We start from the raw sequence: 26,105 nt of genomic DNA, 5'->3' as shown, positions 1-26,105 counted from the left end.
ACCAAATCTGGCACACTAAAAAGAATAATGCAGGGGTTGGGGGTTTAGCTCAGCGGCAAGCGCAAGGTCATGTGTTCGATTCCCGGTACCAGGAAAAAAAAAAAAAGAGAAAAAGAATAATGCAATTAAAAAGGCAACCTAAGGCTCTATGAAATAGCAGAATTGAAAAGAAACCTTTGTATTGGGGTGTTGGGGTTACTGGGAGTGGAGCTCAGGCTTTAAACAATCCCTTACTCTGCCACTAAGATATACCTGCACCCCTCTGGCAAGATTTTTAAATTATAAGAAAATACTGAGAAGTATGGATTTTTCTATGGTAATGTTTATTTAGTATTGATCTGATATCAAAAGGTCTATATGCACTGCAAAAGTAAGACCGAATCTCACTCTTAGACACAGATGAAAGAAATTCAGCAATGTTTAAAAAATGATATATCCTGACCAAATAGGGTTTATCCAGAGTATTTAAAAATGGTTCAGTGATAGGAAGTATACAAATATGTAATTCATCACATTAAGAGATTAAATGTAAAAAAACAATCTTAACACTTATAAAAACAGTCATCTAGGGACAGGAATGAACATTCTTAACCTGATAAAGGGACCCGCAGAAAACCCACAGAAATTATCATGTTGAAAAGCCCCTTTAGTCTGGAATCAGATACGGATTGCTGTGCTATTTCCACTACTTTCCAAAACATTATTACAGAGGCCCTAGACAAAGCCACGTAAGAGTAGTAGTCAGCTTCAGGAAGAAGAAACAAAACTGACTGTTTGTGAATGATATTTCCCTAGGAGAGCAAGAAACTCATTAGAACTAGAGTATTCAGCAAAGGATGGCATCAGGATCATTGAGAGAAAATACAAGCAGATTTATGACCTGTCATTTGTTTCTGTGTGAAAACATACCACTTAATAAGAGCTAAAACTTACACTATACCATTTTAAATGAGAGAAAAAGGTTTGGCTGGTTAAGCAAGACAACAAGAATTCCCTCTGTCACTGCTGAGACATCGATCTAGTTCATTGGCCTTTTACTAGAAAAGGTAGAAAAAGGTGTTAAGGACTGGAACCCCTGCTCCTAAAAACAAATCATAAAGTCCCTTTAATCTGTATTTCGAACGAGGCATCCAAATAGCCCTGAAGACAACAAAGAGCTATATGATAAAATGATGGAGCTACTATTAAAGACAATGAATTCACGTAATTCTGCTGTATCACTGACTAGCATCCCCTAGATGGGCATGTGGACCTGTGCTAATGCTGCCTTCTATGAAATTAGGAATGCGAATATGCCTCAAACACAAATAACTGTCATGACTCAGTGATTGGGACTCCAGACTTTGTCTAATGATACCTGTGACCCCTCTTCAAGTACTTTTCTAGTGTCAGAAATCCCAAATTTCTTAAAGCTGAGTGCCATTTAAACCAAGACAGCCTTCAACATCTGTATATAAAACAAATTAAAATATTTCCATTAAAAAGAAACATGATAAAAGTCTCTAGATTTATGTCAGAACATCACAAGGGCTTCTAATGAAAACCTAACTTTAAATAATGTGACCAAGGGGAACAAAACTGATACAGTACCTCCATCTCACCCTTACACTAGGGTCCAGAAAATATTCTAAACAATCTTTCTTGCCACATATGCACCAATATTTCTGCTAAATAACTGACATCTCTTAAAAGATTTCTTTAAAAACTTGGCATAAAAAGCAAAGCAAAAACAAAAGAATTAGCATACCATCTCTGCTTAAAAAGACAAAGGCCTCTAGAAGTGTCTTTATCCTTTATTTGTTGGGTTTAAGAATTCTACTCCTCTTTGCCCCCACTCAAAGCTGATAAAAATATTCAGTAGGAACTCACAATTAGCCCCTCGCAAGTAGACACTTTGAAAAGGAAAATACCCCCCCACTCCCCACCGCCAAAGAGCTGGGGCCTAGCATCCACACCAGTCACATGTGGCCCTTCCAGACTGAGCCATCTGCATACCTGGCCCCGCCCCCATCACCAACCAAACAGGGCAAGTGGTCAAATGCACTTTGAGACCTTTCCAGGTCTTTCCATCACACAGACCCAGTCACCAAAAGTCACAAATGCCGTATGAGTCCCTTTCCAAATTAAAAGTAAATGCACGCTGGCGACCTTTAGAGATGTGACACCGTCCATACGTCTCCATCTGGCAATGATACCATTGTTTCCGTGGCCCAGATGATGGCCTGGTAAATGCTTTCCTTTGGAGCTTTCTGTCTCAACAGAATTCTGCCTGGCAAAGTGAACCTCACACAAGCCATCAGAATTCTCCACAGTGTCTTGTGTATCCTCAGGGGAAAAGTGGCGGACGACATCCTCGACAAGGTACAGCTAGGTACAGAAAGTGTGTACTCACACAGCAAGAAGCATTTTCCGCGTCACTGTCAGTAGGTGACATGAGCTGCTCCTGTTGTCCTAAGCACGGTGAACTGCAGCCTGTTCCTGGCGGAAGCTGGTAGGAAGGAGGGCTGTGCACAGAGCGGGCAGCAGACACACACGGACCCAGAAGATGTGGTATGCCAAAGGCACGGCCCTTTCAGCTCGCAGGATGCCCAGGCCTCTGCAGCTGCTGGGAGCCATGTGGGTGCAGCCCTGAGGCAGGATCCTGGCGAGAGCCACGCGCCTTGGGGGCGTCTCCTCTCAAGACCCCTGCAAAAGGATGTGAACTTTGAGGATGTGAGTGTCCTAGTCCCTCCTCAACCTGTCAGTACCCCCCCAGGCCCCTTCCTGTCCTTCTCCTACCCACTCACCCCTGCAAGCAGAAGACACCAGGTCACAGATCCCACCTGACAGCCCTTCGTACGGCACCCTCAGGAGTCGACTGTGCTGGGGACTGACAACCCAAAGCTCTAGCTGCAGCTGTCTTCTGATTCCTGGCTGATCTTTCAGCTCAGGAACAGGAGCTACAGGTGGGCCCCTCATGCCGTGCAGCACTCTCATTCCCTATATCCTTGAAGCTCACCCTTCTCTCCCAAGAGCTGTTTCTCTCCTAAAATTCCAGCCCCTCCTACCTGTCCTCGCTGTCTGAGCTGATGGCTGTTCTTCCCATGTCATTAGGCAAACACTCGGCAGAGGACCAGCAGGTCCCACCATCGCATCTACCCACTCCCCGCCTCCGGGCCCACTCCCCCATCTTCATCTCCCTTACTGATTCACTGTGGTCCTCACTGAGGCCTCCCTCCTAGTTGTTTTCCAGTGTGCTTACATCTATCCATCACACTATAATTATACTTATCCGGTTTAATGTCTGTTACACTCTAGAATGGAAGCTCCATGAGGGCAGATTTTTGTTTTGTTTGCTGCTATATTCCCTAGAACAAAGCCTGGGATATACACAATCCTAAACATTCCCTGGGTGAATGAAGAAATGATGGAATGCAGAGCCTGCCTTCAGCTGAGTTCATGAGACTCGGCAGGAGTTAGAGTCCCACCCTTAGCTCACAGGCGAGCAGGAGTCGTCACTCACGGTTCTCACAGTGGGGACCCTCCCAGCCATCACGGCACTCGCAGCGGTAGCTCCCACGCCGCAGGACACAAGTGCCCTCGTTCATGCATGGGCTGGGTTTGCAGAGGTTGACTGGCCGCTTGGCTACTGCAATGGAAAACGTGTCTGTGCCCCAGGCTGAGCCTGGGGCAGACCCAGAGTCCCCTACTCTACATCTAGTTGAAATAGATGCAAGGCCGCTGGAGTAGTGTCCCACCCCTCGGTGTGTCCTGTGACCCTGAAGCAGCAGCCTGGCACACAGCTGGTGCTTCATCCTCTTCGCTGAAGATGATCAAACTTCACACAGCTTTCCTATGGGAAATGGAGACCACGTGCTGTGCACATGGCAGTGTTTGCTGCTAGTGTTACTGTCACACTTTTTTAAAGCATTTGGAAAGAAAGCGACTGATAAAGTGTAGCCATGGAGTCGGCTTCCCTATTGGCTCCTAGCTCTGTCATTCATTCCCTAGGTCAGTGTTAACCAGCATTGGGGGAGTATGGGTTTCCTAAAAATGTCACCCTTTTAAATAGAACGCATAAATGGCAAGTTTGACAGGAGGTATCCGGGTGACGCCCTCTACCTGTTAAATGGGGATGGGTACATCCACCGTGGGCCTTTATGGGAGCATGGTATTGAGTACATAAGGTGGTACATGGAAAGTGAGCACTCAGGAACTGCTTCCCTCGTAAGGGTACACATGAAGGCTCATGCATGGGTCCTGTCTTGGGGACAGCCCTGGAGGCTGCGGAGTCTCTCACCTCCACATATCCACTCGATGAGCATGTCCTGGTGGAACTGCAGGTCCGAGTAAGCGGCTACATGGATCAGGGAGTCCCGAGGACCAGCGAGCCTCCTCAGTGCATCTCTCAGCACTGGGCCCACGCCCACGACCAGGACCGCGATGCCGTTGTTTCTCAGCTTCTGGGCAGGGACAACTGCATCCTCTGCCCCCCTCCCACCTGTGACCATCACCACTGCCTTAGGGACACCAGGCCGGGCGCCCCTCTGGACAGTCATCACCTTGTCATAGATGTGCAGTAAGGCCGTGCCAGCTGAGCCCACTCCCCCCAGGTAGGGGGCCTGGCTCATGGCCCGCAGCACGGCAGCACGGGTGAGGTGGGCGTCCAGCCCGAAGGCTGTCTGTACCCGGCTGCCATACACCACCAGCCCAACCTGCATTACGTCAGGGTTCACGTCAAACTGCAGGGCACAGCTCCTCACGAAGCTCTGCATCTGAGCAAAGTTCCCAGGTCCCACTGAGGCTGAGGCGTCCAACAGGAAGACCAGGTCCATTGCTTGTGCCTGGCAGCCTGCAGGGGCAAGCAGATAGAACCCTCACCTGGACCTGGCTGGCACAGTGGGGACTGCTCTGGGCTGAAAGCTGCGCAGGTCAGCCGGTCTGTCGTCTGTCCAGGCAGTGCCCACCCTCCTTCTGTGGCCATCGAGCACTCCTACCCTAGAAGATAAGCAGGAACCTGAATGCTGCATTTCCCACCCTCCCGGCAGCCGGGTGTGGACATGTGTCAAAAGTCCATGTGGTAGGAACGGGATCACAAGTAACTGTAATTTTCAAGTTTGAAATTGTGAAAATTCAAACTTGTGCAAGGAGCTGCTTGCCTACCACCCACCACCCACAATCTTCTTGCAGGTTGAGAGATGGGGATCTTAGACGTCAAGATGGCCAGGCCACCTTACTAATGCAGACCACTCACCTCTGAGCCATACACAAGAGGAAGAAGATTCCATCATGCAGGCCACTGGGTTTGGGGCACGGTGACATTTTAACTTGTACCTCATCCACCCCATTATCATACACTTTCCATGTGCCGCCCACTGCACACACGATGCCAATTATCCTTCATGGAACAAGTGGGCCCACGCCCGTGCTCATGGGCTAACAGTCCAAGGGGCACAGACAGAAAATGAATGTAGAATTACAAATGGAGTGAAGGGAAGGGAGACAAAAGTAGGGAACCAGGACAGAAACCAGCAGAGGCAACATGATTTGCCTGCGTGAGGGGTCAGGGCTTCTCTGGGCAGGGACACCAGTTAGGGTTAGAGCTGCAGGACAAGGAGGCACGTGAGCCTGCAGGGCACGGCACCTCCCAAGCAGGGAGAAGGCCTCTCTCAGGGGCTGCAGAGAGACCCGCAGGGACCAGATGCGGAGCAAGCAGAAGCTGGAAGAGGGGAGCTGGGTTTCTTCCAATTGCACCGTGAGCCACCAGGAAGGTCCGAGTATGGCACAGAGCCTGGTAACCTGACTGATCGGCTCTTAGACACCACATCAGCATAAGGAAAACTGAGAAACTGTCACAACCCCCAGGAGACTAAGGACAGGCCACCAAACGCCCTGAAGGGTCCTGGCTGGTATTCTAGAACATACGGACATTAGGTAAAAAGGAAGTCAGGACAAAAGGATGGACTATAAAAATAATGTATCAATATCCCTTCAATCACTGTAGCAAATGCACTTGCTAGTGGAGTTAACAAGAGCGAGCACTGGGTGTGAGATTATATAGGCACTCTCTACTACCGTTGCATTTCTCCTATAAATCTACAACTATTCTTTGAAACAAAACCATTCTGACTGCCATGAAAGACCAGCCTGGAGGGGCATGGTAGGAGGGGAGGGGCAAGTCATGTCCTCCCTTTAGATGAAGGAGGGCCTCTGGGCTGGGGAGAGTGACGTGGGCAGAGAAGCTCAGTCCCACCTGCGGCCCAGCTCCCAAGGGAGTAGCGCGGTGCCGGGCATCAACACGTTCCAGCCACCCACCTCTGGCTGTGGCCAGGCCCCATTCCCCACAGCACCCTGCAATAGTGCCTCATGAAATCAGCTTCACAGGTCATGAAAACAGAATGGAACAGAGCAATGTGACAATGAACCTCAGGGAGGCAGGATAGAGCCTTTCACAAAATACTTGTTTGAGCTGTGTGTGTGTGTGTGTATGTGTGTGCGCGCGTGCGCGCGCATGTGCGCAAGCATCCAGAAATGCCTTTGTTTTTGTGGGATGCCATCAAACGGCCTGGAAACCTGCTATTCTAGATCAGGCCTGGTAGATTCAGAGCTCCTTGTTAACACTAATAATAATGATGGAGAATAATATTGCCGCACCTGAAATTTGCAGATGATTAGTCTGTACTGCGTGCATTTTCATCTCATCTAGTCCGCACAAGAAACCTCCAAAAATGCACACTCTTGACTAGCAGTTGAGAAACTGGTGCCTAAGAGGAGGGTTATGCTTGGACAGGTACCGGGAACTTACCTGACCGTGACTGGACGCACAGCTTCCCCTGCAGCTCCGGGATTTTGTTGAACAGGTCCTGAGGCTCTGCATAGACCATCACACGCCTCGGGCTGCCTGTGATCTCCTCCAGCTCTGCCCGCACAGCCTCACTGCCCAGGCCAAGCAGGAGGAGATCGCGGCCTCTCACGTGACGTGCTGGGCCGGCCACCTCATCCTGAGAGTGTGACTCGGTGAACAGGACCACCACCCTTCGTGCCCGGTCCTGGCCTGTCCTAGTGGCACTCCCAAAGCCACGCTCTGCCGCCTGATGCAAGGCTCTCCCTGTGAGGGTGGGGCCGCCGCTGAATGTGATGCCGTCGAGGCTCCTGACGAGGTCTGGCACATCCTGATACTCCCCGACAGGCACTGCCACCGCCAGCTCCCTGCTGTACCCGGCCACTCCCACACGGGCCCGAGAGTCCTCACTCAGCACGGCCTGCACAAAGCGCTTCACGAAGGCCTTGGCCCGGAGGAAGCCCTCCAGGGTAGTGCTCGAAGAGCTGTCCAGCAGGAAGAGGACATCGATTCTACACTCCAGGCTCAGCTTCGGGGCTGTTGGGACCACAGGACACCGACTGTCACTCGGTAGCCAAGGCAGCATGTAGATCAGCCCCACCTGAGCTGCCCACACACCACTCAGGGCAAGAGAAACCTCCTCCTCCCCCAAGGGAGATGGAGACATGGACCCCGCCCCAGCCCTGGTGCAAATGACCAGTGTTTGGCGCAGACGAACAGGCAGATGTGCAGCGCGCCCTCCTGACTCTGGCCCAGGGTCTATGACTAACCACTTTGTAAAGAGCATACAATTTTTTCCATCACTGTTAGTGGCTTTTGTGTCCTAGGAAATCTTTCTGTGCCTTGAGATCATGAAGATGCGCTCTTGTGTTTCCATCCCGAAGCTTCCCTGCTTTGCCTTTTACATCTGGATCTCTCATGCTCCTGGGATTGATTTGGGGGTAGGCGTGGGAGTACAGAGCCAAGATTCATTTTTTCCGTATGGATCTCCAGTGAACCCACAGCCACATATTTAAGTTCCTGTTTAACATTCCCTTGCTATATGTCAAGCCCTGTGCTAGCTAAGCACTTACATATTTTTATTTAAAATCCTCAACCATTCTATGAACTAACACTTATAGGATCTTTTTTTCATATCCTTAAAACCAAAAAGGGGAGAGGCTCCTGTATACTTTACTTTTGTAGAAGAAGAAAGATTCTGGCCAGAACCAGGCTGGCTCCAGCCTTCAGCTGGGTTTAGTGAGGGCAGTGGCCATTCCACAGCTAAGCCAGGGGCCACCGTCCCACCAAAACTCTGCCGCCTGAATTAGTTATCCATGGAGAACTTAGACACTGTACCATCTGAGATGTCAGATCGAGGCAGGGCTGGGAAAGTAGGGGCTCTAGAACTCAAGGGCTGGTTTCTACAGAGTAGCTAGCCAGATGGGAGGTGCGAAGGGGAGTCCAGGCTTTACCTGCTCCCCAGTGGGTAAATCATGCAAATCCCACATGTACATACCACAGTTGGCTTCCCCTCTGAAGGCCAGTGGGCAGAGACAATGGTACCTGTCCAGTCCTTCTGGAATGCACGTGCCTCCATTCTGGCAGGGCTGGGAGTCACAAGGACCTAGCAGAGAGATGCCAGTTAAGAGCCAAGCGCACTGGCACAGGAGCGTAGAGGGCAAGCTGGAGGAGTGAGTCCTACAGGGCCCAGCCCTTTTCCTCCTGCACTGTCTACTAGGAACCCAGCTGTGACACGTGTAGCAGAGAGGGTAAAGACCAGCGCGTACGTAGAGGAGTGCCTGGGTGTGGTTGGCGCAGGACACACAGTGGTGAGCTACGTAAGGCTCTGTGTAAATGACACACCCAGGACACTCCTGTGGGACCTGGCTCTGATACCAGGAACACAGGCCACAACAGCCCAGAGCTGCTGGGAGGCCTGGGGGGCTCAGGGCGGTCGTAATGGTTAACTCTGCTGGACCTGAGCTTGCCAAGATGAAGATGTCAGGAGCGTCAGGGTGCAAGTGTGCGTGTCTGTAAGACTCAGGGAATGCTAGGGGCTGCTGAGGCCCTTTCTTTTTTAAATTCTCCCATAGTTGTTCTTCATGGCTTCCGAGGCTAACACAGCAAAATAGTTAGCCTTCATTTCCTGCAGCCAGAAAATTCGGTGATAAGTGCGGCCACCTGCTCTTCCTGGACACCTTAATTCACCTCTCCGTGCTTCTGTGCCCTCTTCCAAACAGAGTCCTGGTGCCTGCATTTGACCCCAGGGCTGCTGTGTGCATGAAACCGAGTCCATGGAGATCCTCAGCATCACGCAAACACTCCTGGATAGTAACACTACATTTGCACTTGGATGTGAAGTGCAAATTATGAGTAATGCCTCCACAAAGCTGCTGTGTTACACAGGAAACTACGGCCTTTATCAAAATCGGGCCCATTCCGCAGGGTCTGATGGATGATAACCTGTGCTCACTCTCTGAATGCCTTATTAATTTTCTTAATCCATTGCAAATGGAGATAAAACCCTATGACCTCCCTCCCAAGGTTAAAGAGAAGAAACAGGATCTTCATGTGTTCGTGTATTCAAAGGGTTTGATAAACAGCTGAATGCGGTCATGGTTGGGATTGGTGATTCCTGTCCTTTTTGTTTCAAAATATTCTTGGCTGGTCCTATCACTATAATTTAAATGCAGACTTTTCAAAGGGAGAGATTACTGACGCTAACTCTGCACCCTCCAGCCCTGCTGTCCTGGCAGCTGGAGCACCTGCAAATATCCTGGGTTGATGACCTGCAGCCACAAAGACCTTTAACTGAGTATCTGCTATGTGCCACGTTCTGTGCTAACCGTGCCACAGATATGGCTTCACTGCATAGTCACAGCCACCTTAGGAGGTAGGAACTGTGGGCCTCCCATTGTACAGACAAGGAGGCTGCAGCTTAGTGAAAGGAAGTCATGTGCAGAAGGTTAGGTAACTGAGGAGAGGCAGAGTGGGGCTCACACTCAGGTCACTCTAAGGCGGAATGCACAGCATGTACACCACAGCGGGTGGTTTGTCTCATCAAAAGCTCTAAAAGTTGTGTTGCCGCTGCTCTAAGTCCTCAGATTCTAACTTCCGAGCAGCAACAGCCCCACCAGCAGTTTCCACTAAGTCTCAAGGGATGGAACTTTTAACACATCAACAGGACATGTCAAGGGGATCACCTGACCCCAGGTAGGAACACTCTCCTGCCCGTGTGTAAACGCTGGCTCTGCTTTCTGGGACAGACTCCTACCTCATCAAGAGCAGCGAGCCTGCACAAAGATGGACACCAACACACTTGGGAGCAACGTCAGCTCCCAGTAACAGGGTGCTGTGGATTCCTGGGTGAGGACCAGTGAGAACACGGGGGGAACTGTGCTGAATGATACATAACCACGAGGACAATTCATCACGTTTGTTTGGAATTTTATAGCTGATAAAGCATGCCCATGGGCATAAGATGTTGAAACTTACTAGGACCTTTTGCATGAGATTCCCTACTGTATGGAGGGGGAAATGGGGACACTAGATGCCAAGCAAATATTTCTTCCTTTTACCCCTCGCATAGCTTGCCCTGAGGTAGGCACTGGATGTGAGGCTGTGCAAAGCTGGTGCTTGGTAGGCATGCTTCTGTGCCTCCGCCAGTACAAGAGTGCTGATTAGAGGGAGTAGTTCCAAAGCTGGCACTCCACTCTCAAAGTAAAACTACTGTTGAGCAGATGAAGAATACCGCGCAAGCATACTCTTCCCTGCCTCCAAAATGCCCCCCCTCCCTCTGCCTTGGTGCCTGTCCCAACCCCACCCTCAGTCCTAGGACTGTTACTGCGCATTTACAAACCAGCTTGATGCCAGGTCCCAGAGAGAACTGGTGAATCCAACAGGCAGACCATACCTGGACAGGTGGTCCTGTAGCAGCTGGCAGGGTGGCTTAGAAATACTCTCTTCCAGCTACAATCCAGGGAAAAAGAGTGGCAGAGACAACAACAAAATTGTGACATTAAATGCTGATAGAAGATTCCAGTGGAGAAGTGGCTCAAAAAAGACTCCCTTGTTTTCTTTCTTGATTCTACCTAAATTTTATCTGCACATAGAGTAAGGGGTATTTCCCACTAAAGGGTGTGTGTGTATCTATATGTGTTTAAGTATGTATATGTATATTCTTAATCCCCACCTATGGCAATAGCCTTTCATTACCAATTTACTTTGAGGTCCCCAAGCAGGGAGCTGGGTCACTAGATTTTGACTGAGTGACCCAGGCATGTCATATTCCTTCTCCAGTCTGAAGCTCCCTCTCCACGGGCTTTAACTGCATTCCTTGGAGCTTTGGTGGTGAGGGAAGGGGACAGAGAGGCCAAGGCGCCAGACCTCCTGAATGTTCCAGCCCTGCGCCCTTCTATCTGTTCTGCACAAGTGTCCCAGTGAGGCGCTAGAGTGCAAGAGGATCTGTGAACGGCGGGATCTGATGACGTCTCAGGCTTGTCTGAGCATCAGCATTCTGTGACAACCCAACAGCCACAGAAATCGCCAGGATGGCTGTGCTAGGTATCCCTGTCGTCATCTGGAACCTACAGCTACCTGAAGAGACTGATCTTGCGGGTGGGAAGGGGTTCAGAGGGCTGAACCAGGCTGCTCCGAGTCATGATTACTGGGCGCAGGGCTGGGATCCCAATGCCCACCGCCTGAGCTCCGTCACCGGCTCCCTCCTGGGTCTCCTTGACTCCTGCCACAGGCTCCAGGGCCATGTCCAGTGCCAGAGGAGTGCTGTCCTCCCTATGCCTAGGAAGCACTTGGCCCACCCCACCCAGGCCAAGCCATGTGTCCCCCTGGCCATGGACAAACCTATAGAAGGGACAGCGTGTGGCCAGCACAGCGTCAGCACGCAGGGCTCCTCTCCAGCATGGGGCGGTGCCAGCCAGCTCCCTGATGGTCTCCAGCGTCTTGTGCTCACAGGGGTGAGCCTCGACCCTGCAGTCTGCCCGCAGCACACACCAGCAGAGAGCAGGCAGTCAGACGGGGTGAGGCCTTCGCTGCTAGGCTTCCACCCACCCCAGCCACTTTCACCCTCTCTCGGGGTACAGCACCCAGGCCAGGGTCCAGTCTCTGGGCATCTGCTCTACGCAGCCCCACCCCATGGCCTTAAAAGACTGTACACTCTTGTACCTTAGCAAGGGCACTGTGGCCCTGGAGGGAACCTGACAAGGATGCCTAGAAAGCAGGGATCTCACCCCCTGCCTGAAGTCCCCTGTGCTGACCAAGCCAGGGGCAGAGGTCTTGGCTCTTCCTCCCAAGTGGAGGATGGGGCCCCATCTGGTCTGGACTCCACGCCTTGGGCCTTTCTCTCCCCGGAGACAAGCTCCGGGTACGAGCTGGGAAACCCACAGGGGCCCATGGACACAGTACAGAGTGCCCGGGACAGAGCTGCCTGTCGCTGTCGTCCTCCTCCTCCTCAGGGAGGCCCTGGCCTCAGGAACCTGCCCTTCCTGCCCCAGCCCCCCAGTGCCTCCTGGGTGTGCAGTCCTACCTGGAGCAGCAGTGCTGCAGAGGGCAGAGCTGCTGAGGGTGCTGAGGAGGCCGTTGGTGGCGTCCGCCGCTTGCTCAGCCAACAGCACGTGCTGCTCCTGGGGCTCACTGGCCAGAGCGCGCAGCTCCTCCCACCTGTGCGGAGAAGTTCCAGCGGCTGGGGGCACCACACCCGCCCTCTTCCTGCCCACCAGAGGAGAGGGCCTGGCACCCTTTTGGAAGGTAGCAGCACCCCACTGAACCAGAGTTCACTTGGCAGCATTCGGATCCATCTGAGATGCAGACGAAGACAAAGAAATGAGCCACAGAGAGTCCTCAAGGAAGCCCGGCTGTATGTCACCATGTGCACGTGTTCAAATTCCTGAGCATCCTCAGAGGACAGCCTCATCCTCTGAGGACCCTGCCTCTTACTGGAGATACAGACCTCTCAGATTCAATCGTCTGGTTTTGTAAAACTGTCAGTTTTATAAGAAAAAAATCAGAGAGCGCATGAAGGAAAGCAGTTTGAAGTAACAGCAAGGAAAGAACAGACAAGGACAGCTAGTAACAGACAAAAAACACGGAAGTGCTATAAACACTGGCCATGTAAAACCCAAGGCCAGACAGTGAGGCTGTCCAGGGGAGGCAGCCAGCATGCTCTGATGGCCACAGGACACTGTTCTCTGCACCCAAAACAAACAAACTAAAAAGTCAGGATGACACTAGGACACATAGAAAAGATTAAATGGCTCTGAGAAACTTCTTTGTAAGAAGACAAGGCAGTCAGTAATGTGTAGACAAGAATCTTACCATTAAGGGGCTGGGGATTTAGCTCAGCAGCACAGCGCCTGCCTGGCAAGTGTGAGGTTGTGAGTTTGATTCCCAGTACCGGAAAAAAAAAAAAAAAAACCTCCCCCGAAAAGAATCTTACCATTAAAAGTCCATCAAAATAGCTGGGTGTGGTGGCACATGCCTGTAGTTTGAGCCCTGCCTGGGCAATTATGTAACTTGGTGAGACTTTATCTCAAAATAAAATATCAAAGGGGCTAGCGATATAGCTCAGTACAAAGGACCTAGGTTCAATTCCCAGGAAAGGGGTGGGGGGGGGGGAAGATGACAAAAACTTCATTTATCTCCAAAATTTGCTAATGTAGAACCGCACTGTCATCTGAATCCACATAAACCAGATGTTTCGCTCAGCACCCAGGTCAGTGTATGGCACACAGCAGGGGATTTTCAGGGGTGGCCTCACATTGGTGTTCTGGGGCAGCGCTGCCTGGCCTGCCCTCTAGTCTCCTGGCCCAGGCTTCCTCAAAGGGAGCTCACAGGCTAGCCAGAGGAGAAAAGGTTTCAACAAGTGCTAAAAGGGTGAAAGAGATTTACATGGAGTCCCCTGCTGTCTTTGGTGGGTTTTGGAGTCCCGGAGCCTGACAGCCCACAGAGGACCCTTAGCTCCAGCTTTGGCCTTGGTGGGGGGTACCCACGCGTGTGTATTTCTAACATTTCCCCAGGGAGTGCACTTTTGAGAACCCCTGGCCAACTAGGCAGGAGTGGGAAACGGGGTGGGCAAGGGGTCCTGTGCAAACAGCTCAGCCCCCTCTGCTGACCCAGGCGCCTTGACTTCTCCAGGCCAGGGCTGCTCAAAGTATGACCTGTGGACAGTGCCAGCCCCGAACGGCTCATCACCCCATCAGAGCTCCACAGGCTCAGCCTCCGAGAGGAAGCATCATAAACTACCATGCAATAGCCACGGTCCTTTTATGTCTGCTGAGCTTATTTTGGCTTTTTTTTTTTATTTCTTTTTTCTGCTAGTTCATTGCATTTTTAAAATATCAGTCCACAGTGGGCTGAGAGTGGGGTCCATGGCTACACAGTCTGAGAAGCACTGGAGAGAGCAGTGCAGGAAGGAGGTGTGCATTTCCTCTGTTTCAATGCCCTGGTTGACAACACTGGGCAGCAGCTGTCTTCAAGGTGCTCTCTGCAGCACTGTGTGGGAGGAGGGTGGGCAGGGTCTCAAAGCAAGTCCCTCTTCCCTCCCGAGGTTGTGTTTATGTTTGAGGATAGAGAAAGAGCCCAGCAGCGTGAATACCGACATAGTGGGCTATGACAGTAATGATTCATCCCCACCAGGACCTAGCACGATCCTGGCTGTCCCCACCCTTCACAGTCCCCTTCATTCTACTGGCTTCCTCTTTCCAGCCAGCATCTGCTGCCCCTGGGTTGTCTCCCCACTCCGCCCTGGCTCCTCAGTACCCCCTCAAATGTCACTCTCTATCCTTGTCCTCTCCTCTATGGTCCTCACACACCTGCTCGGCTGCTTTACGAGATGTCCAACCTACACCTCGCACAGAGCCTACACTGTCTTTCCCTGCTCAAAACCCTCTGAGCGCTTCCCACTGCACTCACAACAAACTCCAAGTCTGCACCATGATCTATGCCCCAATCCTGTCCAACTTATCTGCCTTATGTCTTAGGATTCCCCGCTTGCTTGGTGAGCCCCAGATCTCCCTAGCTATTTTCTGTTCCAAGCTGGCTACTGCGTTGGGGCCTTTGCAGCTGTCAAATGTCCACTGGCTTTGCCTGCTCTTTTCCTCAGTATCTGGGCAGCTTCTTCTTCACATCACTTGAATTTCTGCTCAAAATTCAACTCTTCCAAGAAGCCCTGGCAGACTCCTGGTCTAAAATAGCTAGCCTCTCTATTCCGCATCAGTCCTTAACCTTTGACCCTACTTTATTTTTCTCCTTTTCATTTTATTTCAGATTGTTCGTTTAGGACTTTGCTTTGTCAACTCTGTATCCCAAGAACCTAGAACAGTGTCTGACATGAGGAAGACAGCCTATAGTAATTGAGAGAACAATTCATTAAAATTAATTTTAAAAGTTCTAAGTGTAGGCACATGCAGGAACATAGTCATTTCACTGAAGACCCACAACACCTAGAAATCCACGGACTGGGTATCCCGCCCATTTTTAGGGTTATGTCCCTCTCTTCCAGAAAGGCAGATCTGCCCGGCATCTGAGCACATGTGGCTGGAGAGGGGCAGCCAGTCATGGGCCCTTGCTCTGCTGGCACCAGGAGGGCTCAGGCCATCAGAATTAGAATATCTGAAACTGGGAAAGTGGGTCTTCTCTCTCCAGGGTGTCAAGACGTGAGCTCGGCACTGCCATTGCCTACTTCCAGCTCAAGAGAACTGTCTGGGAGGAGACGTGGAGGCAGAGATGACGGCAGAGATGCACAGCGGACAGAGGGTGTCTTAACGGCACCAAAGCTGTGTGGCTCCTGCCCGTCTGAGGGATCCCCGACTCCTCAGGGAAAGTAAAATGACTATGAATTAACATTATTCTGCAAATAACCCTGAGCTGAGAGTTTCAGATACTTTTCATGCAGTGATCAGACAAAACCAGGGATAACACAAACTCTCAGACTGGCAAAACCCAAGACACCCAGCACACAGGAGCCGAAGTGAGGGAAGTAAGGAAAAGACAGACCAGGCAAGGACTGGGACAGTTTTCCCAACGCCACTCCTGGCGCAGCTGCGTGGGCTCTCCCCGCCACGTCACAGTCCTGGGGCCGACACAGGGCGGAGGTATTTCCCTTACCTGGGAAACCGGACGCCCACCGCAAACACAGTGACGCCTTTCTCCTTCAGCTGCTTGGCCAGCAGCGCCACCTGCCCCTGGGACTTCCCGTCGGTGACAATGATGAGTAACTGGGGCACAGAGCCATTTCTGCCTCCAGGGAACCCTCTTTGAAGAAGGTATTTCAGAGCAAGGCCTGTCTCCGTGCGTCCTCCCCTGAGCGCACCCAGAAGGGAAAGAGAAGAAAAGTCAGTGAGGCAGGGAGATAAACTGGGCAAGAGCCAGAAACCAATGTGTTCCCGTTACTGGGAGCAGCTGACTCCCAGCAGAGGCCCACGGTGACAAGTCTGCCCTCTAAACCACCATGACGGGTAGAGATTAACTCTTTCCTTGGACTTCACTTTCACCTGTACATTTCCGTTGTGTCATGTAATGATGTCATTCTTTGCACATGGGCTATTTTCTCCCCCAAACCCACTGATGACTCCAGGCTGACAACCCCTAGTCTGCTGAACACCCACCCGCCATCTCCCCATCCTTGCCTCACGCCCCTTCCCCTTCTTGTCGGGGCTTAGCGTCTTCTGGAGGTGGGAAAGCAGAAAACTGAGCTCAGGGAAACTGTGCTAAGGGTCTGCAAGAGTGATGGGTACGCTTTGCTGGAAGGGCCTGACGGGCGCTCCTCCACGATGCCGGCCTTGGTGGGCCATATCCAGGAGTACAGTTGGGTGCTGCAATGCTGAGCTGCCTCACCACCTCCGGCTTGGGTGACGGTCGTCCAGCACCAGTGACCCCTATTAGCCAAGGGTTCTGAAGACTGTCTAATCCTCACAGCCCCACAGTAGGGACTGTTGCCTGGGTTTAGAACTTCAGAGCACAATTCCCACTGAATTTTGAAATAGGAGGCTCAAGAAGTTATCACTCTCAGAAAAAAAAAAGCCAGCTGGGCAGAAAACAGCAACTCCCTCCAGTGGATCTGAAGTTACTGGACCATCATCCCACTGTGGCCAGACTTTTCAGTGGGAGGGTAGCACTTCTAAACACAAGCAACCATGTGGAGGCTAACAGAGTCTCTATGGTGATTAACTGCAGGCATACAAAAAACTTCCTGAACGTTAACCACAGACTACGGAGTGGGAACACGCATTTACACTCAGGTTGTAGTCTATCAGTTTGGACAATGCGTCTTTAATCCAGCCTCCTCAGAGGAGCCTGCAGTCTTTAAGTAAAATCATCCACCCAACAAGAGCCTGGGCACCATCTTCTGTGTGTCTGTATGTGCTGTTTTGTTTGACCTTGACACTAAAAATGTTTATTTCTCAAATCAGGTCTCTCTGTCCAGGCAGCTCTGGCTCTCCTCCAAGCAGCTACTCAGGCAGCCAGGCTCTGGTTCTACCTTCCTCCGCATTTTGCAGAGAGATGGGGAAAGAACATACAGATTGTACCTTGGGAAGGATTTATAGAATATTCTTTCTAGAATATTCTTCACTTTTATTGCTATGTTATACAAGCTCTTAAAGGGCAATTCTCTTTGTGGAGCTCCATTAAGTTAATAAATGTCAACAAGAGTTGACAACTCCTAGAATTAATGGCTCTTAGCCTACAATATACAGCAGCAATTCCATCAATTTAAAACCACTTACTTCTTTTTCAGTCCACCAGTATTTGTAGACCACTAGAGGGAAGATAGTAAAATGGAAACCAAGAGGTATAACATGATCCAACCCCTCAAAGACCTCTGGGTTCAGATGAAGAAATATCAATGCAAAGATGAAAATCTCAAGCACCCTGAGGAGGGAGTTCCTTGTGGGGTGGGGCTGTAAGGGACAGGCTGCGGGGGGAAAGTACATCTGCAGAGGTCTTGGGAAACTAGTAGACTTGGAGAGGAGGCAGCCATTCTGATCAGGGAAAGAGGGGTAAGCAAAGACAGAAGCAAGCAACACCGGCCATGTCCGGGGCTCTTGAATAGAGCTTGGCTTTTGCAATGGGCTTGTCAAGGAGGAATACAATGCTCCTACATCAGTGACACCCAAGCTGACTAGCTGCTTTCACCTTGTGCTGGATCGCACACCAAAGACAACTGAGAAGGTTCTGATTCTCATGAATACAACTCTTTTACCAAAGCTCTGGTCTGTGGGGTGTTCCCCCAGGGCTCCTGGAAAAGCAGACTATCTCCCAAGTATAACAGATCTTACAAGCGCTGAGCTTCCACTGTGTGTCAGAACTTTAGTACCTGTTTCTGAATATAATCCATACACTGAGGGGAAAAGGTGCCAATATTACCCTCACTTCACCGCTCAGAGAATACTAGTGCTAATATTCACTTTGTGGAGGCCCTGGATGATAGGCATTTATAGATACATGTGCGGGCACGCGTACACACATGCACGCTTTGCCTATGCTCGTGTAATTCTTACCACAGTTCTCTGAGATTGGGGAGTTCAGAAAAGGATCTTATCTAAGCTCATGCATCTCATGACTGGTATAGGCAATGATCAAATCCTAGGCCCTTTATTCCCACAGCCCAAGTTCTTAACTGTCTGGTCCTCCTGCTAGTCACCCCACTTGTGGTGCTAGTCACTTGCTTCTTACCACAGCTAGTGGAAATCAAACTTACCCAGGCAGATTTTAAAGCCAATGCTTTCCCGTCCGAGTATCTTAGCCATTTTCCTTGTCGTTGAGGAACAATAGTAACCTGCCCCTTTGGACCAGGCCTTACCTCCTAGCAGCAAGTCAGCTATCAGCTCCCATAATTCACCCGCCTTTCTAAACTCCTGTCTATGACTGTACGAGGCTTCAAGGGGACATGTAACTATAAACCAAAACAGCAGGCAGTGAGCCAAATCCAGCCTGCCACCCATTTTGTGGATAAACTTGTATTGGAAAATAGCCACTTCCAATAATAATTAATATGCTACCTATGCAATGCTACATGGCCTGTGAATGGTTAAAATTACTTATTATATGAGCTTTAAATGGAAATATTTGCCAACCTTTGTTCTAGACTGCTCTGCCTAAATGCTCACAAAACTCTCTTCTCCCCCAGAAACAGAAATGTCCCAGCAAGGAGTCAAGGAGTACTTCCCCCTCCCGCCCCTGGGCATGGCCTTGCTCTCCCTCAGCCATCCCTGCCTCCTGGCACACTGATCACTGCTGCTTTTTGTACAGATGCTAAGTTTCAAGACCAAAAGGAAAAGCACTTGTTCTCAGGACCCTCTTCCCATTTTTCATACAGGTCTGGCGAAGATCACAGATGGTCTGGCGGTTCACAGATGCGTTACTGTCTTGGGGGGTTATGTTTGCCATGCATGGACTTTTTGGGGAGTAGGGGGATGGAATCTAATCCTTTGTTATCTGTGTAGCCAGGTGGTTAAGAATAGGGGCTTCTGAGTTAGAGGGGCTCAGATATTAGCTCTGTGATATCTTAGGTAAACTTGGAGAAATGAGTTCAGCCTTCACCTGAGTTCAGTCTTCTCCCATTTAGAGTGGAAAAATGAATAGCATTGGTTGAAGATGAAATTCTGGCCCGAACATCTCCTAGGACAGTGACGGCAAACCTTTTAGAGCTTTCAATGATAGCAAACAGCTGGCTGCGGCACGCGTGCCACAGGTTCACCACCACTATCCCAGGACCTTGCCAGGGTGCCATCTGTGGCAGCTCTTATGAACAAAGCTGCAGCCCAGTACAAGAAGTTCAGAGTTTAGTCTCAAATTCTAATGTGCATTTAAAATCCCCCAGGAGACTTAACATAGACTCCCAGATTCGATTCCCAGGAAATCCAAGTTGGCAAGTGTGTAACTGAACCCGAGAATATACATTTTAAAGTAGTGCTGCCCACCCCAATGGATTCTGAGGCAAATGAGCCAGCCACGGGATAGACTTTGAAAAACATGTCATATGAAATTCCTTTTAAATCCAGGGAGATCAACTACAATTTTTTTTCTTTTCTTTTTTTTTTTTTTTTTTTTGAAGCAATCAACAAAAAGCTTGGAATCAGCCTAAAAGTGTCCTTTTGGGAGAACTGAGAATCATTAAATGCATTGCAGTATTCAAATTCTTCAGATTATTATATAATCATCAAAATAGATCAACATGAAAAATAACTCAGCTCTATGGAGCATATATCAAATAATACAATTATGTTTTGTAATTAACCATAGGGAGCTATACTCTCCCTAGGGGATGGTAGCCTGCTTACAATATAAGGGCAGAAAAGCCTGCCCTCCCCCTACTTTTGTTCTTGCTGTTCTTGCTGTCTTCTGTGGCCTTGAACTGTTGCCCCTCTACCATGCCACCCTGCCTTGCAGCCAGCTGAGCATGAACTGAAACCTCCACAAACTGTGAGCTAAATAAAACTTTCCTTCCTTAATTTGGGGTGTCGGGTATTTTGTCTCAGCAACGAGAGAAAAGTAACCAAGACAGGGACTAAGGAAGGTTCTACACTGAGGTAAAGTGGTGACAGAACTACAGAGACCTGACAAAGTCACAGAAAAGGCAGGTTGTGTTACTGTGAGACGAACACAGTGAACCAGCGAGCCTGGGCATGCCAGCTGGCCCCCAGCTCTGGCATCCAGGAACCAATGGTCAGCTATGTTTTTAACCTGATTTTATATCATCTTGGGGGGCAATACTGAGAGGCTTGAATGGAATAGTTTTTAAACTTTCAGCAACGTATCAATAAGATAGCTGTCAGGGTGGTTTCTTAACCGCACTTTTGGAGGATTGGCTTGATCTGTAAAAGCAAGTGGATCTTGGGTGTAAACAGAGCTTTCCTAACTAGTCCAGCATTGAAAACTTCATCGCAGATAAACGATAAAGAGTGGCCAGCATTCCTCTGCTCTGATACATAGGAGTGGAGTGTGCTGTCATTTTTAGTGTCCTCAGTGTCCACACAGCTGTGGCCAAAAATGAGTTACTATCTCTTTGCCTTGTTCGTTGCCTCTTATGGTCATGCTAAGTACAGACAGCTCCAAAGAAGAGCTGGACTGGTTCCGATAAATGGAGGCTTCATCCTCCACTCTCAGCATTCTTGTCTGCACATTCTTAGCGCTTCCAGATTTTTGTACCACTCTCAAGCCCTTAGCTGTATCCCTCAGTGCAGCTGAAAAGAGATTCAGCTCATTCTCCGGGTGGCAGTGGGGAGGTGGGGAAGTCAGCTGGGTGCAGCCCTATCCTTTTGGTAAACCAAGGTGTTAGAATAGATACTAGGTGGCCTCTAGTGTGTCTTTTTGTATTAATTCTTAGTTTTCAGACGATTTGCTTTATTATCATTTGGATCAAAGTAACCCACATAGTCTCTGACTTTCAGTCCTAAATTTAAACTAGTCAAGCTAGTTTTTCTTCTGCAAATGCACATTAAATGTAACGTGCATCTAATGGGTACACCAATTTTTTTTTTTTTTTTTTTACCATAAATTCACCCTTTAATGTATATAAGTCAGAGAGAATTCCGGGAAGGACCAGATGGGAAAACGGGAGTCTACGGAGAAAGTGAAGAAACAGAACACACCTGGAGAGAGCGCTTGGTCAGACAAGACTCCAGGGAGGGGTTCACGGACCCACTGACTCACAGCAGCCAAGGTGGGCCGCAGTTGAGGGCTCTCAGCGCTATGTGCCTGCGTGACCAGGTGAGGGTCAGCCGCAGGAGACAGCTGTGATCAGTGAGCCTTGGTCAGGCTTGCAAGAGAACCCCTGAGGGGTTTAAGCCAAAGGACCCAGGCCCACGCCCACAGCCAGAGGCCAGGCTCAGCCCACGCTGCTCTGGATTTGAAAGCTGCAGAACTGGCACACTTGCCCTAATCCTAGTGCCCGCTGGTGACTGCATCCAGCACGGAGGGGGGCTGACTGCCTTCTCTATCTGCCAGTGTGAGACGGGACAGGTCTTGAACTGGATACTGCCCCAAAACCAAATATCAGAAGAGAACCACACACTCAAAATCACAGAAATTTCTTTTTTCCTTTTTTTTTTTTTTTTGTTTTCTTCTTCCTTTGTCTTTTTCTTTCCTCCCTTTTCACCAATTTACCAGGGCTTGGGAAATTTCCCTTGGTCTTTTATCCTTGCTTCTTATCTTTTTATCTTACATCTTCAACTTTTCTTCTTCCTTTTAAATTTTCTCCCTAATTTTTATTTTTATATAATCTTTTTCTCCTTTTTTTCTTTTATCTTGTATTTCTCATCAGCTTTTACTTTTACCTAATTCTATAAATATCCTTCTATTCTCGAATGAGATCCTTTGTACCACTTCTTTCCTCCTCATATCATAGAGTTTAAGGCTCCAAAAGTTTTCCTCTTGCATTCCCCCATTCTCAAACTCTGTATCTTTAACAGCATAACCATAACACTTTATTAATCTGTTGACAGCAAACTCTGTAAAATTACTGTTGAATTATTTTCTACCATTAGCAGAGACATAGCTATATATAGTAGCTGTACCATTTTCTACCATTTGCAGAGATATGCCATTATTATATATTAACTATAAGTCAATACCTGGGTTGTTTAAATGTTTACATCATAATTGCAAATTTCTTCTCTAGGATAAAGAGTGGTACATGATGAGTTCTTATAGTATGTCAATTTCTAATTTATCTTGAATCCTACTACTGCAGCTTATTCACTTGATATTAACAGAGTTTTATAATTGTTGCTACTTCCTTGTAAGCCAACACTTAGATGACTGACCTTTGTGACATTAACAGTCCTAGGGCACATTCCCAGAGAACTTAGTTGCTGGAATAACTACACTGCATCTTCTCCTCCCAAACTAACCAAGAAGGTTGGATCTTAGGGCAGTGACACAGGATTCTAGTTAGTTATGCTCAAAGTACATCAGTGAAAAGCAACTAGAGATCACTATACTAGCAATCAAGTCTTTAGACTGTAAGCATCCACAAATCTCAGCAAAAAAACAAAAGCAACAGAAACACAAGAAGACATGGCAACAAAATGCCACTTGAAACTCCCAATTCCCCCAAATTGAATCCAGGGGACAATGGGGGAGGGCCACACACCCAAAGTGGTCAAAACGGTAACAGTGGAGGTTAGAAAACAGCTCAAGATGTACTCAGCAGGGTTAGAGATTATAACTAAACAGATAATGGAAGTAATAGCCAAAAAGATGCAGGAACTTTCAGAAAACACTAATAAAAAAGGTGGATGAGCTAAACAAAATGACACAAAACAGGAATGGCCAGTTTACCAAATAATTAGTTGCTGGAATAAGTACACTACATCTTCTCCCAAACTAACCAAGAAGGTTGGATCTTAGGGCAGTGAAATGGAAAGGTTTTGATTAGAAATTCAATGACTTTGCTTTTATTTGCATAACTCTTACATGCATCACTATAATGGTTTCTAATCTAATGAAAAGGTTTTAATTAGAAATTCAAGAGATTAAAAGTCATATTGAATATGTGGGCAGCACAGCTAACTAGTGTGAGGACAGAATTTCAGAACTAGAAGACAATGACGCCTTTAAGGAACAACTACCCATAGCCAGGCACGGTGGTGCACACCTGTAACCCCAGTTATCAGGAGACTGAGGCAAGAGGATCACCATGAATCTGAGGCTAGTCTGCACTACATAGTGAGTTCAAGGCCAGCCAGGACTATATAGCTAGCAAGACTGTCTTAAAAAACAAAAACAAACAAAGAACAACTACCCAAACACATCTTAAAAACAAGAGAACAGGCATGAAAATGGATCCAACAAGTGCTAGATGATACAAAGACTAACCAAAGAATGAAGAGAATGAGTCAAAAATCAGAAGACAATACAAATGGCATTTAAAAACCTATTCACAGAAATAGAAAAAAGCAATAAAAATACAGATAAGTTAGGCATATGGAACTCTGAATAGCCATGACCAAAACAGACCCTCTCAATGTCACATTATAAAATACTAGAAGCCTATCACAGGGACAAAAACCTTAAAAATGGTTAGAGGAAGCAACAAATCACATATACAGTGGTACCTCAGTTCACAAACACTTCTGTTTGTACACAGTTTGGTTCACAAACAGAAGCATTTGGCAAAAGTTTGCTTCTGTTCACAAACACATTGGGTGATGAGCATAATTGTGGTCATCTTCCCTGCATGAACACAAATGTCGTCATCTTCCCCAGAACTGTGAACAAATTAAGCTCATGAATAAAGGTACCACTGTAAAGGCATACCCCTTAGAATTACAGCAGACTTCTCTACACAAACCTTAAAGGCCAGGAGGGTTTGGGGTGAAGTGTTTCAAGCCCTGAAAGAGAACAACTTCCAACCCCAAGGTATGTATCCTGCAAAACTTTCCTTTCAAATTGATGGAGAAATAAGGTACAGATATTCCTAGTTTAAGGACTTACTGGTTTAATGACTACTTAGACTTATGACTGAAGCATACTGTTCAGATTTACAACCTGCCACTTGGACCTACAAGCCATCTTTTTTTTTTTTGGTACAGCTCTATCTTGTTTATGACTTTTTGTACAGTACACCTTGTTTATATAGTACTATAACTTTTGCTGATTGTACTGTACAGTACTGTAGTTTATACATTATAGTGATGCACGTAAGAGTTATGCAAATAAAAGCAAAGTCATGATGTTGGAATTTCCTTTGACCATTTCTTTGTTTTGAATTGTCTTGTACATACTGCCGTAAAACCTTGGTTTGTGAGAATAATTCATTCCACTTGTAATACAAAGCACTTGTATATCAAAGCAGAAAGTGAGAGAGAATCAATTGTGATCATGTAACATTTGGTATGATGTATCACTCATATTGCAAGACATCACTCTTTTATCAAGTTAAAGTTTCTTAGAAATGTTTGCTCATCTTGTGAAACACTCACAGACCAAGTTACTCACAATCCAAGGTTTGACTACATATACAACTCTTCATTTAGTGACCAATTCATGTAACTTAGTTGCAGGAACTTAACTGGGTCATTAAACAAGGACTGTCTGTATTTTCACGACAAAGAATCCTTCAAAAAATTCATGACCACCAACCCAGTGTTACAAAAAATTCTCAAGGATATCCTAGAAAGAAACAATGAAGCCAACAATGCCAGTAAGTCAAAAAGAGCAAATATACCTGGTGAGATCAGTAGCTTACCAAAATGAAAAACAAAAATCAACAATAAGAAAATAATGCATGTCAGGAATCAGTCAATACCTGTCAGTAATAACTTTCAATGTCAATGGTTTCAATTCCCCAGTCAAAAGAGACAGACTGGCAGAATGGATCAAGAAACAAAAACCCTACAATATGCAGTATACAGAAAACACATTTAATTCAAAAAGAAACTCACAGATTAAAAATCAAAGGGTGGAAAACAATATTTCATGAGATGGAAAGAAAAATGAAGAAGTTATCCTAATTTCAGACAAAGTGGATTTCAAACCAAAACTTATCAAAAGAGATAAAGAAGGTCACTAAATATTGGTTAAAGCAATAACTCAACAGTAAGAGATTAACAATTACAAACATACATGCACCAAGTGCCAGCACACCCAACTTCATAAAACAAACACTAATGGACATGAAAAATCAATTACCAATATAATTAGTGATGGTGGGGTATTGAGGGCCCCTGTTACAATTGTATTGGTTCAACGAAGAAATACCAGAGTTGAACCAAACCTTCAAACAAAAAAAATCTATAGATATCCTCGGAGTGTTCCATCTAACGACAGAATACATATTCTCAGCAGCACATGGACTTTCTCCAAAACAGACCACATACTAGCCAATAAAGCATGTTTAAATAAATGTAACAGAATCAAAATTATCCCATTATCAGATCACAGTGCAATGAAAACTAGACATCAATGGCAAAAGACACTGCAGATACTATGCAAACACATGGAAATTAAATGATGCCCACTTGAATAATCAGTGAGTCACAGATGCTATTAAAGAAGAAATTATACAGTCCCTACAATTACAGGATAGTGCCCAAATAACATAGAAACCTATGAAAGCAGTCCTAAGAGGAAAGATGAATTCCCTCTTATAGTGGTGAATTCCCACATCAAAAAAAAAAACAGAACAAGCTCAAAAATAACCTAATAACGTACCTCAAAGTCCTAGAAAAACATGAAAAACCCAAACCCAATGCTAGTACAAGGAAAAAAAATTATAAAGATCAGAGCAAAAATTAATGAAATTATGACAAAAAATACAAATAATCAATAAACTGAAGAGTTGAAT

General features: G+C 47.5%; 1 protein-coding gene across 3 annotated transcripts in view; it reads right to left on the bottom strand.

Annotated features, from left to right (window-relative positions):
- Positions 1 to 302: 302 nt before the first annotated feature.
- Vwa2 (von Willebrand factor A domain containing 2) overlaps positions 303 to 26,105 on the bottom strand; it is a 50,103-nt gene continuing 24,300 nt past the window's right edge. For 2 of the 3 annotated variants that reach the window (XM_005387824.2, XM_005387825.2), the window contains exons 6-14: positions 15,923 to 16,117; positions 12,345 to 12,478; positions 11,663 to 11,795; positions 10,716 to 10,771; positions 8,319 to 8,426; positions 6,785 to 7,357; positions 4,280 to 4,831; positions 3,503 to 3,628; positions 303 to 2,685 (exon numbers count right to left, since the gene is read on the bottom strand). In XM_005387824.2, coding sequence (XP_005387881.1) covers positions 2,573 to 2,685; positions 3,503 to 3,628; positions 4,280 to 4,831; positions 6,785 to 7,357; positions 8,319 to 8,426; positions 10,716 to 10,771; positions 11,663 to 11,795; positions 12,345 to 12,478; positions 15,923 to 16,117 — 1,990 coding nt within the window. In that variant the 3' untranslated portion in view covers positions 303 to 2,572. The remainder of the gene's footprint in view (positions 2,686 to 3,502; positions 3,629 to 4,279; positions 4,832 to 6,784; positions 7,358 to 8,318; positions 8,427 to 10,715; positions 10,772 to 11,662; positions 11,796 to 12,344; positions 12,479 to 15,922; positions 16,118 to 26,105) is intronic. The other variant, XM_013515834.1, reaches the window with a different exon arrangement.

Source organism: Chinchilla lanigera, unplaced genomic scaffold (genome assembly GCF_000276665.1).
Source record: "Chinchilla lanigera isolate Chin_1 unplaced genomic scaffold, ChiLan1.0 scaffold00030, whole genome shotgun sequence".
NCBI lineage: Eukaryota > Metazoa > Chordata > Mammalia > Rodentia > Chinchillidae > Chinchilla > Chinchilla lanigera.
The sequence above is the reverse complement of the archived record's forward strand: the minus strand, read 5'-3'. Positions and strand labels throughout refer to the sequence as shown.